This window comes from Lagopus leucura, unplaced genomic scaffold (genome assembly GCF_019238085.1).
Source record: "Lagopus leucura isolate 7727_CA_CO unplaced genomic scaffold, USGS_WTPT01 Super-Scaffold_739, whole genome shotgun sequence".
NCBI lineage: Eukaryota > Metazoa > Chordata > Aves > Galliformes > Phasianidae > Lagopus > Lagopus leucura.
The window spans coordinates 989,108-1,004,523 of NW_024962255.1; the positions used below are offsets into that span (position 1 = coordinate 989,108).

The 15,416-nt window shown below is 39.6% G+C and overlaps 1 protein-coding gene across 4 annotated transcripts in view; it reads left to right on the top strand.

Annotated features, from left to right (window-relative positions):
* Positions 1-15,416, top strand: part of PRKG1 (protein kinase cGMP-dependent 1) — a 392,537-nt gene that overhangs the window by 242,641 nt on the left and 134,480 nt on the right. For all 4 annotated transcript variants that reach the window (XM_042862969.1, XM_042862970.1, XM_042862973.1 and 1 more), the window contains exon 5: positions 6,078-6,141. In XM_042862969.1, the coding sequence (XP_042718903.1) occupies positions 6,078-6,141 (64 nt within the window). The remainder of the gene's footprint in view (positions 1-6,077; positions 6,142-15,416) is intronic.

Below are 15,416 nucleotides of genomic sequence, written 5' to 3' on the forward strand. Positions count from 1 at the left end.
CTACACACCACCGAGAAGAGCCTGGTCTCATCCATTTGCCTCCCACCTCCCTTTACATATTAATAAACATTAATAGGACAAGGAGGCTTGCAACTTGAACACAGGAAGTTCCATATTAACTTTTTTATGATAATGGTGACAGAGCACTGGAACAGGCTGCCCGGAGGGGTTGTGGAGTCTCCTTCTGTGGAGGCATTCAAGACTTGTCTGGATGCCTACCTGTGTGACCTGCTATAGGGTTCCTGCTTTAGTAGAGAGGTTGGGCTTGATGATGCCTTGATGTCCCTTCCAACCCCTGCATTTCTGTGATTCGGTACGATCCCACTTGAACCAGCACCAGCCGTCTCTCAGGACAGATGTCAAAGTGGAAAGGTAAGCTACCCTTTGTGCCCTGGTGCCATGTGAGGGTTGTCTGGAGCAGTACGTGTCAGTTTAAGAAGGCAAAGAGAAGATAACATAAATGATTTCACAGTGACTTTTCTAAGTGTTTCCAATAAGGCCAGAAACAAGTTTCTTAGCTCTTTTGTTAAGGCCAGACCATGGCAGAGCTAGTAGTTCATATCTGACACAACTTGATGGCTCTGGATGGCTGCCTGTTATAGAACGTTTCTAGCTTTAGTTGCTGAAAACGTTTTATGTGAAAATCCTAAATCAAGAGGCAGCTTCTATTAGGTAAGATTTATTCTCCATTCTTTCAGAGAGGAGAGGCAGTGCTTTAGGGGCATCTCAAATGTGGTAAAGAAAGAGCAAAAACATTCAGCATTTTTCAACTTTCATTCCAGCTGGGTGCAAAAGGAATTTCAGGGAATGCAGACAGACTCCATTCCTTGTTGCTGATTTATTTTGATTTTTAAACTATGCTTACCCATCTGGCCTAAGGCAGAGAACAGTGGCAACAACTGCATTTGTTACAGTGCCAACCAGTAATAAAAGATAAAGCCTTTGTTTCTCCGTTAACCCATAAGGGCTGCTGACTGCAAAACTAGATGAACACTTCTAATGAACACCCTTCAAAAGCTGAGGAAACACATCTTGAAGTGCATTTAGAAAGTAAATAACCGCTTTTGTGTTGGGCTGAATACAACACACAGCCAAGGACCCTGCACCATTCTCACGCGTGTCAGAACAGATGCGCTGTCTGTCGGAGTGCTGGCATCTGTGCCATGGAGTGTTTCTTTGGATAGAATCAGCCCCTTGGATTGCAGCCAGGAAAATTTGGAAGCCCATGCTAGCTTAGTACTGGGGTAGTCCCCTGGGATGAATGAAAAGTTACGCAGTCACCTACTTCATGTACTTCCCTGCAGATCGTAGGTGTTGGTAACAGGGAATGTTGCTTGCATCTAAGTCAGAAGCTACAGATCTCTGCAGATCAAGACATGACCTTTTGAGCCTCCTTCTACCCCCTTTCAAATTGGGAATGTCTTTGCTTTTGTATTTGGACAGAGGTTCCTCATGGACATTTTTGCACACTTGTTTTTCCCTGTTTTGGCATCCTCTGTTTAACATGTTGAGCTCCCTGTTAGCTTCCAGAGCCAGGAGGAAAGCTGCTCTGCATTTCCTACTGACAGCAAGTAATTCCCCACAGTGCCCTCACAAGGTCTATGGATTGTCAAGTACAAAACATTCCACAGCTGAATACCATGGGGTATAGCTAACAAAAAGTTACCTCATTGCCAGCTTGAGCAGCTCTTCCACCAATGCAGCTAGTTCAGTTCTGTTTTGTAGTCAAAGGAAAGTCTAGCAAAGCTAGGGACAGGAAGCAATAAAGCATTGTTGTGTTTGTGGATAGATTTAAAAACATGAAGGTTTATTACCATTTGCTGTAAAACTCAATTTGCTTATGCAGACTTGAGCCATGAAGCCACTAGCCAGGCAGAAAACCCTGGGTAGGAATCTGGTTATCCTCACTGTGTTCTAAAAAGTAGCATTGTAGGATGGCTGCTCTTCGGGTGGGTTTTGTGTGTTTTTGTAGATGGAGCATATAAAATAGTAGTGGAATGGGTAGTGGTTCCTTTAGTGGAATGGAATCATTCTACTAGTGAGTAGTAGAAACATTTTTGAGTACCCATGTCACTATAAAAAACTTTGAGGAGTAGGGGGAGACTGCAGCTGAATAGAACTTCAGTGTCTTTATTCCATACCCAGATTTATGTCATTAATCTCATAACGTAGGCAGAAGTTCTTATGATTGTGTTTTTTTTAAACTGTTGCTGTTACAAGCATTACGTGCTGTGGTGTTGATCACCAACCAGCTCTTTGCATCACAGGGGAGTTTGCAGCAGAGCTGGATAATCTTCTGCAATGAAACACTCACCCACTTTTTTCTCAAAATATGTTTAAAGGATTAGGCAGCAGAAAAGGCCCTGGTCACCTTCTGTCTGACCTAGTAGTGCCCAGGGTGTTCAGCCAGGATGAACAAGAAGGGATGCTGATACATGCCTCTGCCTGAATTGTGTCTGAATGTAGATCTTTGCCTTTCAATAACGTATTCAGTGCTCTTCATTATTGGGAATACAAGGCAGCTGGAGGAAGTCCCTAGGACAGGGTTTTCAGACTTGTGGCAAACGCAGCTTGAAGGCAAGGCTGCACACGTTGTTGGCATCCAGTCTGTGGAAGATGCGGTTCTTCCACTATGTAGGTGATGGTTATGCAGAGAACATCACCTGGATGTTTTAAAGCCTTCATTACTTAAGTTTATTTTTTTAAGGACTGGGGTTAAAAAAACTTCATAAGGCAAGTTTGGGTTTACTTAATTCTGCATTTTTAGTCATGGACACAGGATAGATCATTTCATAATGGAATTGAGCCATGTTTACTTTGATTTCTTCTATCATAAATAATGGATATATCTGAATTGAAATGCTGGATGTTCTGTTTTCAGACTGAAGTTTCACAATGTAGAATGTAACTCTGCTTACTTGTTGCTGTGCTACAAAATTTTTAAACATTTCTTACTTTGGTGCCTTCTGCTCCTTTATGCTTTTGCAGTATATGTTTTCTACTCTGCTGTAGTGTGCTACTCAGATGTTTTCCTCTAAGCTGAGGCTTTATTTTCACGTGAGTGCAGGTATCGATGAGTGGGAAGTACTTTTCAAAATATCAGTCCTCATATGCAGATCTTAAAATGCTACAGGCAGATTTTGGAAGGAGATAAGGATCTAATTTAGGATTCTGTTTAATGTTGTCATGAGGAAAATGGGAGTATATCTTATTTTAAATTGGCAAATAAAGTATACTGTGTTACATTGTGTCAATACTGTGTTATATTCTTCAGCACTTTTGGAATCTTTTTTTTTATCAATTCTACCATCAGCTCTATATATCTGGATTCATAATGTATTTCTGACAGGCCAATAAATGTTTTCTCACTGTTTTTTCACCAAGGCATTTGTTTGAAACAGTTTGGGTTTTTTTGTTTCATGTTTTTTGGGGATATATATTGGACTGCAGTGATGGGCAGTTTTGTATAACTTCCTCCAAGGAAGCCCCACTACAATTTGGCTGTACTGCCACCTCCACTAAATCCATGATGTGTTTTTGAGAACTCTTTGGCGTAATGTAGTTGGAATTTGTTGTATTCTACAAGTTCATTTTCTCTCTTGCTGTGTTAAAGTTAGAAGCTTTTCTCTTAGGCAATTTTTCTTGTTTATTTAATATCCTAAGATTTCCATAATAAGACTTTCAATTCTTTCAGAGATTTCCTGCTGTTCCCATATTTTTTTCACGTTTGGGCTATAATGAATGTGCTCTGCTATCCTTCTATGGGTTGCACAGATTCACAGGATGTAATAAGCTTTTTTTTTAAAAAAAAAAGAACAAACAACAAAAGCAATAAAACAAAAAAATTGTTTGCAATGAGGTTGTCCCCCAGTTTGGGAATGCTCTGATGCAACCACAGTAGAACTTGCCTGGATGTTTTTGAATGTTATCTTCTATTAGTTTGCTGCTTACTTGGAAATGCAAATGTTTTTGGAATAAGCTTTTGTTCTATAATTAGGCCTGGGCATCACATAATGCCTTTTTAGTTGTTTTGTGGTCTGTTGCATTGCTTTTCCATTGAAAAAGAGTGCTTTCAAAGGAAGAAGAAAATGTTGAGAGCCTGAATAATCAGAATTTTTTTTCTGCATCAAGTTGTTCAATTCAGTTCTGCTGTTAATACATATTAATATATATACATTGCTGTTTCTGTTTTTAATAAATAGAAAGTCTGGAAATATGTTTTAATTCCACAGCAGTGTGGCATACATTTAAGTTAATAAAAACAAATTCTGCTTTAATTGTAATTGCAAATTAAGTTCACTGGGCACTTGATGTGGCAAGGAAGCTTGGCCTCGGACAGAGTATTATTTGCTAACATGTTCTCTGCAAAGTCTGCAGACCTCCCTTTCTTTGTAAGGCTGAATTTCTTCTGGATGCACCAACAGCCACCAAATCGTGTATCTAGAAACTGCTTTGGGCTCATAGAACCTGGGTGGGTGATTACTACCCAGGCAGAAGACAATACCTGCTCTGCAGCAAGTTCTGCGTTGCAAAAACCTTGTGAGTTTTTGGTTTCTGGAAAGTTATGGAAGTTATGGAGAATAATATCTATGCAGTTATGTGATCAAAAGTAAAATGTGAAATCTCGTGGGGAAGGAAAAATCTGATGTGCAAGTAAAAATCTCATTTACTTAAGGTTTTATTTACTTCTCTGCAGGGATCTACCCCTAGCAGCCCACTCCCTCCTAACTTTGCACCTGATCATCAATGTTTCTGAGACTAGAGCAACACACTAGGGATCTAAATTTAATATTAGGAGCATAATCTTATGCATATGCTTTGCAATGAAGCATGATAAAGCAGCTCATGTTCTTGGAAATAAAACTCAAAAGAGCAATAGCATCTCAGTGCTATGTTTGTGCTAATATCTCATGTGGTTGCATTGCTAATTAGGCTACTGATGACAGGCATTTTTTAGTTAAAGTGGTTAGAGTTGTTCTTTCCTACCTCAGAAATGTACACTGTGTCCACGTGTTTTGTTTGGTGTCACCTGGGAATTTTGATGACTCAGTCAATTTCACATTGCTCATCCTCCCAGAATTCAGGCCTGTAGACCATGGGTGCATTTCTCTCCCACCTTGACCAGAAGGTCAACTCTGGTGTGGGAGATACTGGCAAGTGAAATTCTACAAAAAAAAAAAAAAAAAAGTGGAAGAGTTTCTACTTTGGTAAAAGAGAACAAGCAAGCCTTGGATGAGATCTTCAATAATTCTAACTGCTATTCAGTTCTTTTTTGTTGCAGTCTTTGTACCCTTTGTACTCCACATTTTTGTCTGTGTAGTCTCAGTCATTCATAGAATCATATCTAGTTTTGACCACATCCACAAAGTTCTTGGGCATGCTGTTCCAGTGCATCACCACACTCCGAGTGACAAACTTCCTCCTAATATCTAACCTAACCCTCCCCTGTCTCAGTTTAAAACCATTCTCCCTTGTCCTGTCACCATCCACCCTCATAAACAGCCGTTCCCCCTCCTGTTTATACACTCCCTTCAAGTGCTGGAAGGTCGCAATGAGGTCTCCCTGGCACCTTCTCTTCTCCAACAAGCCCAGTTCCCTCAACCTTTCCTCATGGAAAAAAAACTATGAAACATAGGAGAAACTAAGAAAGGACCTTTCTCCCTTTATCTGCTGCTGATTGGAGTTATCCCTTTTGCATTTGTGGTCTGTTTATTAATTTATTTGTTTGTGTCTGGTGAGGTGGAGCAGGAAAGATTTGCTCAGTCATATATGTGACTGAACAGATTTGCAGCACATATTCATTCCATTAAATCCTTAATTGAGCCGTAGTTGATTACCAGCTTTGCAAGTGGTTCTCCAGATGTTTACCACGAGTGGTCTCCCGTCGTAACAAGTCAACATTTAAAAATACATCTGAGCTGGTAGATGAAGATTGGATTCCCGTGATGTATGTTGATTTTCTGCCGACCTCTTGTTCAGCCACAAACGATGAGGGCCAAATACAAATGAAACAACTGCAGCTGAGTTTAAAAAAGATAGGGAGCTATGCATTAATTAAAATTTCTCTTGTATTGCAGTGTTCCCACATTCCAGAGCCTTCCTGAGGAGATACTCAGTAAGCTTGCAGATGTCCTTGAAGAGGTAAGTGTGTTTAATTTTGAGAGCTAATGAGTTCAGAGTTTGTGAGTCTTTTGGTAGCAATATCCAGGCTCTTTTCCAAAAGAACAGCTTCACAATTTTACTCCCAATTATGGTTGACTAGTCCAGCATGTCAAGACTATGAGAGGAGTCGTGTGGGACAAAATGAATTCATTTCTGAACAAGGCTTACATGTCTTTGATCGGATTTCCATCAAAACATTTGTTTCCTGCATTGTGTAAAGAGGAAACCTTCTGCCCTGGGTCACTGGTAGAGAATAGGGCACGTGGAAATACCATTTCTTTTCAGATGTGATGGGAGACTTACATTAGAAGCCAAAACCAGGCCTTAGAGTAGGTGTTATGGAAAGGCTACTCTCATTAGAATTACAGCAGAGATGGGCAGGTATAATATATGTCAGGAATTTTGAAAGCCTGAAGTTGTGCCTTGCCTACTTGGCTGTAACTGGTATCTCATTAGTGTCAGGCTCTCTAAAGTCTTGTCCTGTAAGCAAATGTGTAAATTGGATGCAAAATATGAGTTGAAGGCAGTTTGTCCATATAGTGTATTCAGATAGCTCTCCATTCTGGACCTGACAAATTGCTTGTTACTGAACACTACAGAAACTGTTAAGAAAACCCTTTAAAATGTAGCCTCGTGTGATTTAACTGTAGGAAACTTGTGTACAGCAAGGTGTTTTTTGTCATTCCTTGTTTCTTTTTTTTTTTTTTTTTTAATACAAGCCAATCATAGGAGCCAGTCCTAATAAATGTTTATGGGAAAGTGTTTCTCTGTACTAAGTACTACCTCTGCCACTGATTTTAAGAAACAAAGCTGCTGACATTTAACTTGATTTCTAGAGCATTGGTAGGACATTGTTATTTCTTCGCCTATTTATTTAGTATACAGATGAATTCACATTTATCATGCAACATAATTGCATATTCATAGATAAGCTTTATTTCCTTTACTGCTGGAGAAGTCTTCAGATTTAGAACTGTATTGCCTCTTTATGCTGTGAATTAAATGTGCATATCTCCAACACGCCTGATCAGGAACAGGTAGTTAATTTGCTTGGATCACATAATCAATGCTAAGCTCCTTATTGAGAGTTAACAAAAAGATTCAAGGGAGAGTGGGCTTCAGGGGGGAATCAGAACAAATATCAATGAATAAATTAGGCATGGAAGTAGTAATCATTTGTTGGTTGGTCCAAGACCACTCTTGTTTATTTTAAACACTAAGGGCAGCTGCTATAGCCATGTTGTAAGGTTGTTCCCAGTTCTTACTGGGTGATCTGCAGGATATGGCTCCCAAAACAAATTGCTTCCAGTTTCTGATTTGGAGTCATCCTTGTTATTCCTTGTGTTTTAATTTGACTTAATATATTTTGCATAAACTATAAAATTTTACTATTTTACACAGTGCATCTTATTTAACAGTATCCAACATGCTGAAACTAGGCAGCAATAGCTTTACTTTATCTTCTCTGTTGCTGTAACAAATGTTGAATAAAAGTGACTCATTCAGACAATTAGAAGCGGGGAAAAATCTTTCATAATGTCAATGTTTCATGCAATTTTTCTTCTGATATACTTCTGTAAATTAACGCAACACTTCTGTCCTACATTCTTTACATGAATTCTAAAAAGTGTTAACTAAAGCCCAGAAGAAAAGAAAAACAACATGCTGTTTAATTGCCCATTATCAAAATCAAACCTGGGAATGGCATTAAGAAGACAGAAGGAAAAAGGTCAATATTTGATGATATAATTTAATTTCTGGAATTGGTGGAAATACTAACTCAACTTGCGTAGCATAGATGACTTGAATGAGAATTAACAAAACACTGGGGAATCTCCCTTTCAATTGCAGCAGTTCTGACTTGTGTATCATCACTCACATCACTGCAACTTCTTGTGATTTATAGGCATGTGAAAGTCAAAGCACATTTATGGAGCTCAGCATTAGCAAATCCAAACTCAAGCTACCCATTGTATTGACAAGGCCGTAGCTGCTCCCACTTCTAGACTGAAGTTTCACTGGACCCAGGCTGGCACAGCTGGCGCTTATCTTGTAGGTTACAACTACAGCCAAACAATAGCCAGATTTGGGCAGAGCTTCTGCAAGTGTCCAAAGCCTACCTCTGTCTCCTTCCTTACCAATTTAGTTAAATTAATGTATTTTAATGTGACATAGATGCTTGCTAATTACACAATGTATAGCTGACTCTTTATTAACGTTTTTCAAAATGTCATGTAACCACTGCAGTGATTTTTCACTGCCATGGACAGCTGAGCAGCCCTTTCAGCAGAGACGGTGATTTAGCTTGGCTTTGATGCCATCTCTGTTGAAACAGCTCTGTTTGGCCTATGATTTTATTGCATTGTTTATCCTTGTGCTTACTGAACATAATGCATGAGTCAATGAGTAATATGTTTCTGCAGCTCAAGACTTGATGTTTATTTTGCTTGGGCTTTGGAAGTATTAAAAAGGTGGTTTGTGTAGTCACTCTGTCTGCCTGTAGGATAGTCCCCTCAAAGCACCTGTAACTGCTTGCCTCCAACAAGCTTGATATGTGGGAGGAAGCATCAGTGATACGAAGTTCCTATGAGATTGATCCAAATTATTGGATAAGTAGAGAAAACAGATTTGAATTATTATGTTTTGAGTCACACAGGCGCACTTTGTGATCAGCTTCACCCTTGCTTCAAATAAACCGAGCTAGTGGCAGAGGTAGCTGTCTGGGAGAGGTGGGGAAGCAAAGGTTAATGATGTTAATGCTGTGCAGGGGATGAAGGACCAAAATTAATCATTCTGCACGACAAACAACTTTGTTATCCCTCTTCGCTGCGTACTTGAGATGTGAGATAACACTCATTACTAGTGTCTAGAAAAAGTGTACTAATGACATTTTTCTGTTATCCCCAATATCTTCCTCATTTTCCTTTCTTAGTTTTCGCTTTTTCATATTCTTCTTCAGCTGAAAAACTCCTTCTTGACCTTGTTGTGCCCTTGACTGCTCTTTGTTCAAAATCAGTTGCTCAATGACAGTTGCCTCTGCCATGTATTCACAGTCTTGTTATCAAACAGCATTGAACTGGTAGCAGAGTAGTTTCTCTGTTGTTTTTTTTTTGTTTGTTTTTGGTTGTTGTTTTTGTTGTTTTTGTAAAGCCAGTTGAGCCAGTTGCCATGTTTATGTTTAAATACTGGAGTATTAATATAGTAAGAGGAGGTAAGTTGCCAGCATATGTCTTAAACATCACTTTTTATCCCTAAACAAGTGCTGTGTGTCTCACATGTCCTGATACCTGAATCAGCAGTATAAGTATCTTTGCTCTGTTTCCTTTGGGAAACAGTACAAGAAAGACATGGAACCGTTAGAGCATGTCCAGAGGAAGACCACAAGGATGATGAGAGAGCAGGAGCATCTCTTTATGAATAAGGGTTGTGGAAGATGGGCTTGTTCAGCATGGAGAAGGTTCCAGGGAGACGTCACTGTGGCATTCCAGTACTTGAGGGGAGCTTATAAACTGGAGGAGGGCTGATTTTTTTTACACCATCTGATAATGATGGGACAAGAAGGAACAGTTTTGAACTAAAAGAGGTGCGATTTAGATTAGATGTTAGGTGGAACTTCTTTTCTTAGAGGCTGGTGCAACCCTGGCCCAGACTGCCCAGAAGAAGCTGGGATGCTCCATCAACATTTGCAGAGAAGACCAGGCTGGATGTGGGGCCCTGGTCTGCCTGATCTGGTGGGCATCAATCAGCCCATGCAGGGGGATTGGAATTAGGTCATCTTTAAGATCCCTTCCAAACCTAAGCTATTCTGTGATTTTTAGCAAGGGGTTATTAGGAAGATACTGAAGTTGCCATTGTATTTATTTACAGATTAACTCCGTTCATTATGTCCTTAAGAAAGGTTAAGCAGGTTGGTAGAAGCAGATTAAATTGCCAGGATCTGCACTACCAATGAGAGAAAGAAGGGTTTTTCTGTGGTCATAGAAAAAGAGGAAGGTCAGGGAACAAACCACCCAAGCCCAGAGCACCCGAACTCTCAGTATGTGACTCCTCATGGTAAATGTATAGGTACAACATATAGATGGCCAAACAGACTTGAGAGCAGATACTGTGAAAAAGGAATTCATGGGCAGAGAGAGGGACAGCTGAGCTTGAGAAGATGACTGACACATCTGAGGGAAGAAAAGAAGTTAATGCAGCATCTTTGTTCCCAATGTGGCCAAGAGTAGGAATGAGCTAGTATTAAGCATGGGTAATACTCAGAGTCTCTGGGCTCTGACATCCCTTTCTGGTTTTTTTTGTTTGTTTGTTTTAGGACAAAAATTACATATTTCATTGTGTCCTGCTTTCAGCTGAGACAGCATTATATTAGCATTATAATAGCACAGCAATGTTGTGGTTGTTGCTGAGTACTGGGAATGCTCCAGGAGGAGAGGTGGAGCCTAGACAGCTGGCCTGAATTAGGCAAGGGCTTATTCCATAGCGCTTGACAGCATGTGGGAGGCTATAGAGCTGGAATGGGGATCAGCCCCTGCTCGGGAATTGGCGGGGCAGTATACTGGTGGGTTTTGTTCTTGTTTTTATTTTCCTTTTCTGTCTTAGTAAATATTTTTTGTCTCATCCCATGAGTTCTGTTTTGCTTCCAGTTCTCTCTCTCATCCCACTTGGGGGAATGAGCAAATAGCTTTGTGATGCTGAGCTTCCTGCCAGGTTAAACCACAACACATTTTCATCTTGAGGTTGGTTCCCTTTCTTGTAACCTTTTCCTCCTTCAGGTATATCCTTTGTGTCATTCAAGCGTAAATTTATATCCTTGGAAGATTTATGTTGAGTATTGGTATTACAGTTAACAATACCTTGTAATTAAGGTTGTTTGACCTTTTCTTTTTTGAAACCATTTCCACTAGCTTATGATTTTGATGGCTTATCCATTTATCTTAAATTATTCCTTGCAGCTGCTGGCCTACAGGTGATTTTTCTAAATTTTTTTTCCAAGTTAGGCTACTAATCTTGTTTCAGAGAGTGAGATTGCTTTGTCTGTGTGTAGGGGATGTACATGTAATCTTCCTGAGTATCTGTCCTGGGCTTCTTGATTTACATAAGGCTTTCAAGATAGGGGTAGGAATGCAGAGGGCTTGGAGAGAATAATAGGTGATCTTATGATTTAAAAGTTTTGTAGTTACAAATGCATAGAAAGGGGTTGAAATAAGGTTTCACTGACATTTCTAACTCTGGGATTTTCTAAATCCTGTGTACTTGATGTTCCTTCGCTGTTTCAGATTTAGCATGTTAATCCACATCAGATGTTATGTATGAATCTTAGCAGCGAATTATTGTTTCTTTTCACAGATAATGTCAAACCTTTCTACATCAAATATATTTTTTCCTATGTATTATGTATCCAGGGCTGTAGATACCTCTGCGATGTATGCCCTCATGCTGGAGTGTGTACTTTTAAATATGACTTAAATTCCCCCAAATCAAGGATGCCAGCCACTTAATAAGTCCTAGGCTTTGTCCTTTTACTGCCCATTTTGGGTTGGGACTGTATTTACACCCTGGGACTTTGTTCCTTATGTTCCATGTCTGTTTTGGAAACTCTCACTAGAAGTGCTATTTCAGAATCTTAATTTATTGTGTTGTGGAGTCCTAAGTGCTGGTAATGTGCTTTCCATTATCCCAGGAGGCCATGGCTTGGCAACATCATTGATCCCAAAGCATGTATGGTAGTAGACAAAAGAAGCTGCCAAACTCTTTGAGCAATACAAGGGCAGAGAAATGTGTTAAATACCACAGGCTGATTATGCCAAGCCTGAACTGTGTTGGGGCAGCTCACTGCACACAGGGCATGTTCTGGGAGAGTGATCTCCAAGTGCTGAAAGCATGGATTGCAGCAGCATGTCTTAAGCCATTTAATTAATGCTGTTGTAAATTAATTTGATGAGATCTTCTTGCCACTCTCTTTTTTTCTTTTTTTCTTTTCCATTGCGGGCGCTGTGCTTTGACAGCTTCCATGCTAAGATGCCAACCATCCTTCTTTCTCCACCTTGTGAATTTAATACAGATTAAAAATTCCTATGATGCCTCCATTTAATTAATGGAGTCTGAATGCAGTCCTCTTTTTATGTAAGATCACATGGCTAACAGTCAATAGAATGGGAGAAATACACAAAGTTAATTAGCTTTCAATATAACCGGTATTTTTTCTAAATAAGACTGAGGATCATTCTTAGGTCTTTGTAGCCCTCAGCTGATCTATCCTGCAGGTGACAGCTGTCTCCTGAATGTAAACCTTGATGGCAGGTTATACCTGGACCAACAGTGATTGGCAAGAAATGAATAATGCTCCGATCTGGAGGAGCAAATATGAGGGGAATTAGAAAAAAAGCAAGGAAGAGCAAGAAGTTTGGGTTAGGAAAGATTTCTATTTTATATCTTCTGATTGAAGCTAGCGCTCTATTAGAGTGTGTTTAATGTTTACCAAAGGGGCTTTGGGATATAGTTGAAGTGCGACGTGTGGGGGAAGTTAAACAGATTCAAATTGCCATTGTTTCATATACAGAAGAATTTCAATTTCTGATAACTCTATTTCTTATTATCTCATTTGAAAAATTAATATTTATGAAAACATACTCCAGAAAATAAGCATTTTGGGTCTACTGCCAAAAAAAAAAAAAACCACAACAGTTGGAAAAAGTCACGTGCAGCAGTACAAAAAAGTAGTCAGCTGCAATGTCCAGAGCAGTGGAATAGAATAGCAGCTTCCTCTTAAGTACATGATGCTTTTTTTTGACCTTTAAGCCTATGCACTTGTGTGCATAGGGCCTTTGATGCTGCTGTGGAGCTGATGCCTACTAGCATGGTTTGATCAGTGAAATGTGTGTACATTCAGTGTACACATGCTGTATTTTCCACTGCAAATTGCAGCTGTTCAAAGAGCTCCAGCATAAAAAATAATAATAATAATCAAGGAGTGCTAAGCTAATTGGAAAATAGATCATCGTCTTTCCTTTTTTTGTCAGGGTGTAAAATACAGGTAAATTACCTAAATATAATTCTAGTAGATACCAGGGAGAAACAGAAAAGCAGTCATGTTTTCCTCTACCTGATGACATGACTGTACAGTGATGCTAACTTAAAAAGTTGCTCTAACATTTGCATTGGGATAAAAGGTATCATTTTGATAAAAGCTTTTCTTCTGGTTTTCTGTAGCCTGTTTAAGCCCTTTAAAGGCAATGATGAATGACCTCACCCTTAATTATCACAGCAGAGGAAAGGAATTGTTTGAATATTCCCTCGTCCCTGTCAATATGTCAAGAACCTCAACATCCATTTGTGCATTACAGTTACCATCCCGATTGCTGTGGTAAAAATGAAGGAGATGTTTCTTTCCATAGCAGTTAAGTCTTATATCTTCTCCCTGTTCTTGCTGAAGCATCTGCTTGCAATGGATGTTGGAGAGAGGATGCTGAACATGGCAAACAGTTGGTCTGATGCCACAGAACCCCTTCCTTTGTTTGCGAGAAGCCATTCATTAATGTTCAGGGAAACTTCTTGGAAGTTTGGGGATGAGAAAGGATAACTTCGTGACTGTCCCTTTTGCACACAGCAGAGTACATCCCTCCAGTACGAGACTGGGCTCAGAGCATGATCAACACATCTAGTGAGTTCTTCATACAAGTAATGAGTGAGTTTTGTATAAGCACTCAAAATTTCATCAGCTAGATGGTTCAGGCTAAGTAGAACATAATCTTTTTTTATTTTTTACTTAAGACTGCTTTTTTTTTTTTTTTTTTACAAACAAATGGAATAAGCTATTATTTAAGTCTTCCATCCTACTAAAAAATATGTCCATCTTATTTTGATGGCTTCCATGGCCATTCCATCCAAGTGGAAATGAACACGTAAGGACTAACAGATCAACACGGATCTGACACCCAGGGTACGCTCCCCTGTTCTTTTATTGGGTAGGAATTGAATGGAAAGCTGCCCTTGTGCCAGCAGTACTGATTCTCTGAAAACAAAAATCAACCAAATAACGCCTTACACAAATAAAACAGGGATGGGAAACCGAAGAGGGAGGGCAGTACACCTCATATAACTCATGTAAATACTCAAGATAAACAGGGTTAAATTTTGGTTCATATGATGTGGTAGGGGAAAATTAGTACTGCTGTTTAATCTAAAGGTGCTGGGAAGTCAAGGTGTCATCAAGTCCTTGACTGTTTTTTCTCAATTTTATTGCTTTTCTAGATGTAATGCTGTCAGCAGCAGGAAACTCTGGTGCTATCTATATCAACAGAGCACATAGATTTCTTTAGAAAAAGCATCGAGGGATGTAAAAGTGAAAAACTTCCTGAAAATATGCATGTAGGTGTTAGTACAAAGAAGTTTATTTGTGAATCTATGAGTAGATGTTACCCTTGCAAAATTCAGATATCATAATTATAATGAACATAAAGTTTCAGCACCTGAATGGCCAAGACCTTGAATGAGTTAACCATTATGTACCTTGGAAAAAAAACACATCACCTGTGCAAGAACTGTTTAGCTTGGGTTCCTGCAGACTCAGCTGAGTCTTGGCTGAATTTAACACACAAAAAACAGATACTTAGATACAAGGGGGAGGATTGGGGCAGGGAAGCCCTTTTCAAGCAGAAGATAGATCAGGAGCTCTCCTTTTGGCTTCAGCAGGCCAAAGGCTGTGGTGGTGCCATGACCTCTGCTCAGTGTAAATTGTAGAGATCAAATGGCCCCGATGGAACACGAATTAAATCCCCAGTATGCAAAGAAATACCTTGGATCCTGAATGTTAATACAATAGGGCGATCCTTTACCTCTATTTAGCATACCTCTAAAATTCATTACACTCGTGTTCTGCTCATCGCAGGTTTTTTCTTTAGAAATAGCTCAATATTCCCATCTTGACTAAATCCATTCATGGCAATTACAACAGTAGCCACTGGCCTTTGCAGCTTTGCAGAGTCTGGTTCCTCTTACAATTTCCTCTCCATTTGGGCCAGCTTGGTGATGATCATGGTATTTTCACCTCACCTCTTTCTTCATTTACTGCTGAAGCTCTCTTTTCTCCAGTGAAATCCGTTTAGTGAACATGCATGAGGCCATTTCCATGTCTTGGAAATGACTTCTGAACTGCAAATGTATGGCTTGTGTGTCTCTGTTAGCAGTTGGGCCCTACTCACAGTGGAACCTGTTGGGTGTTTGCAGTGGCTACAGTCATTGACCAGATCAAGGCC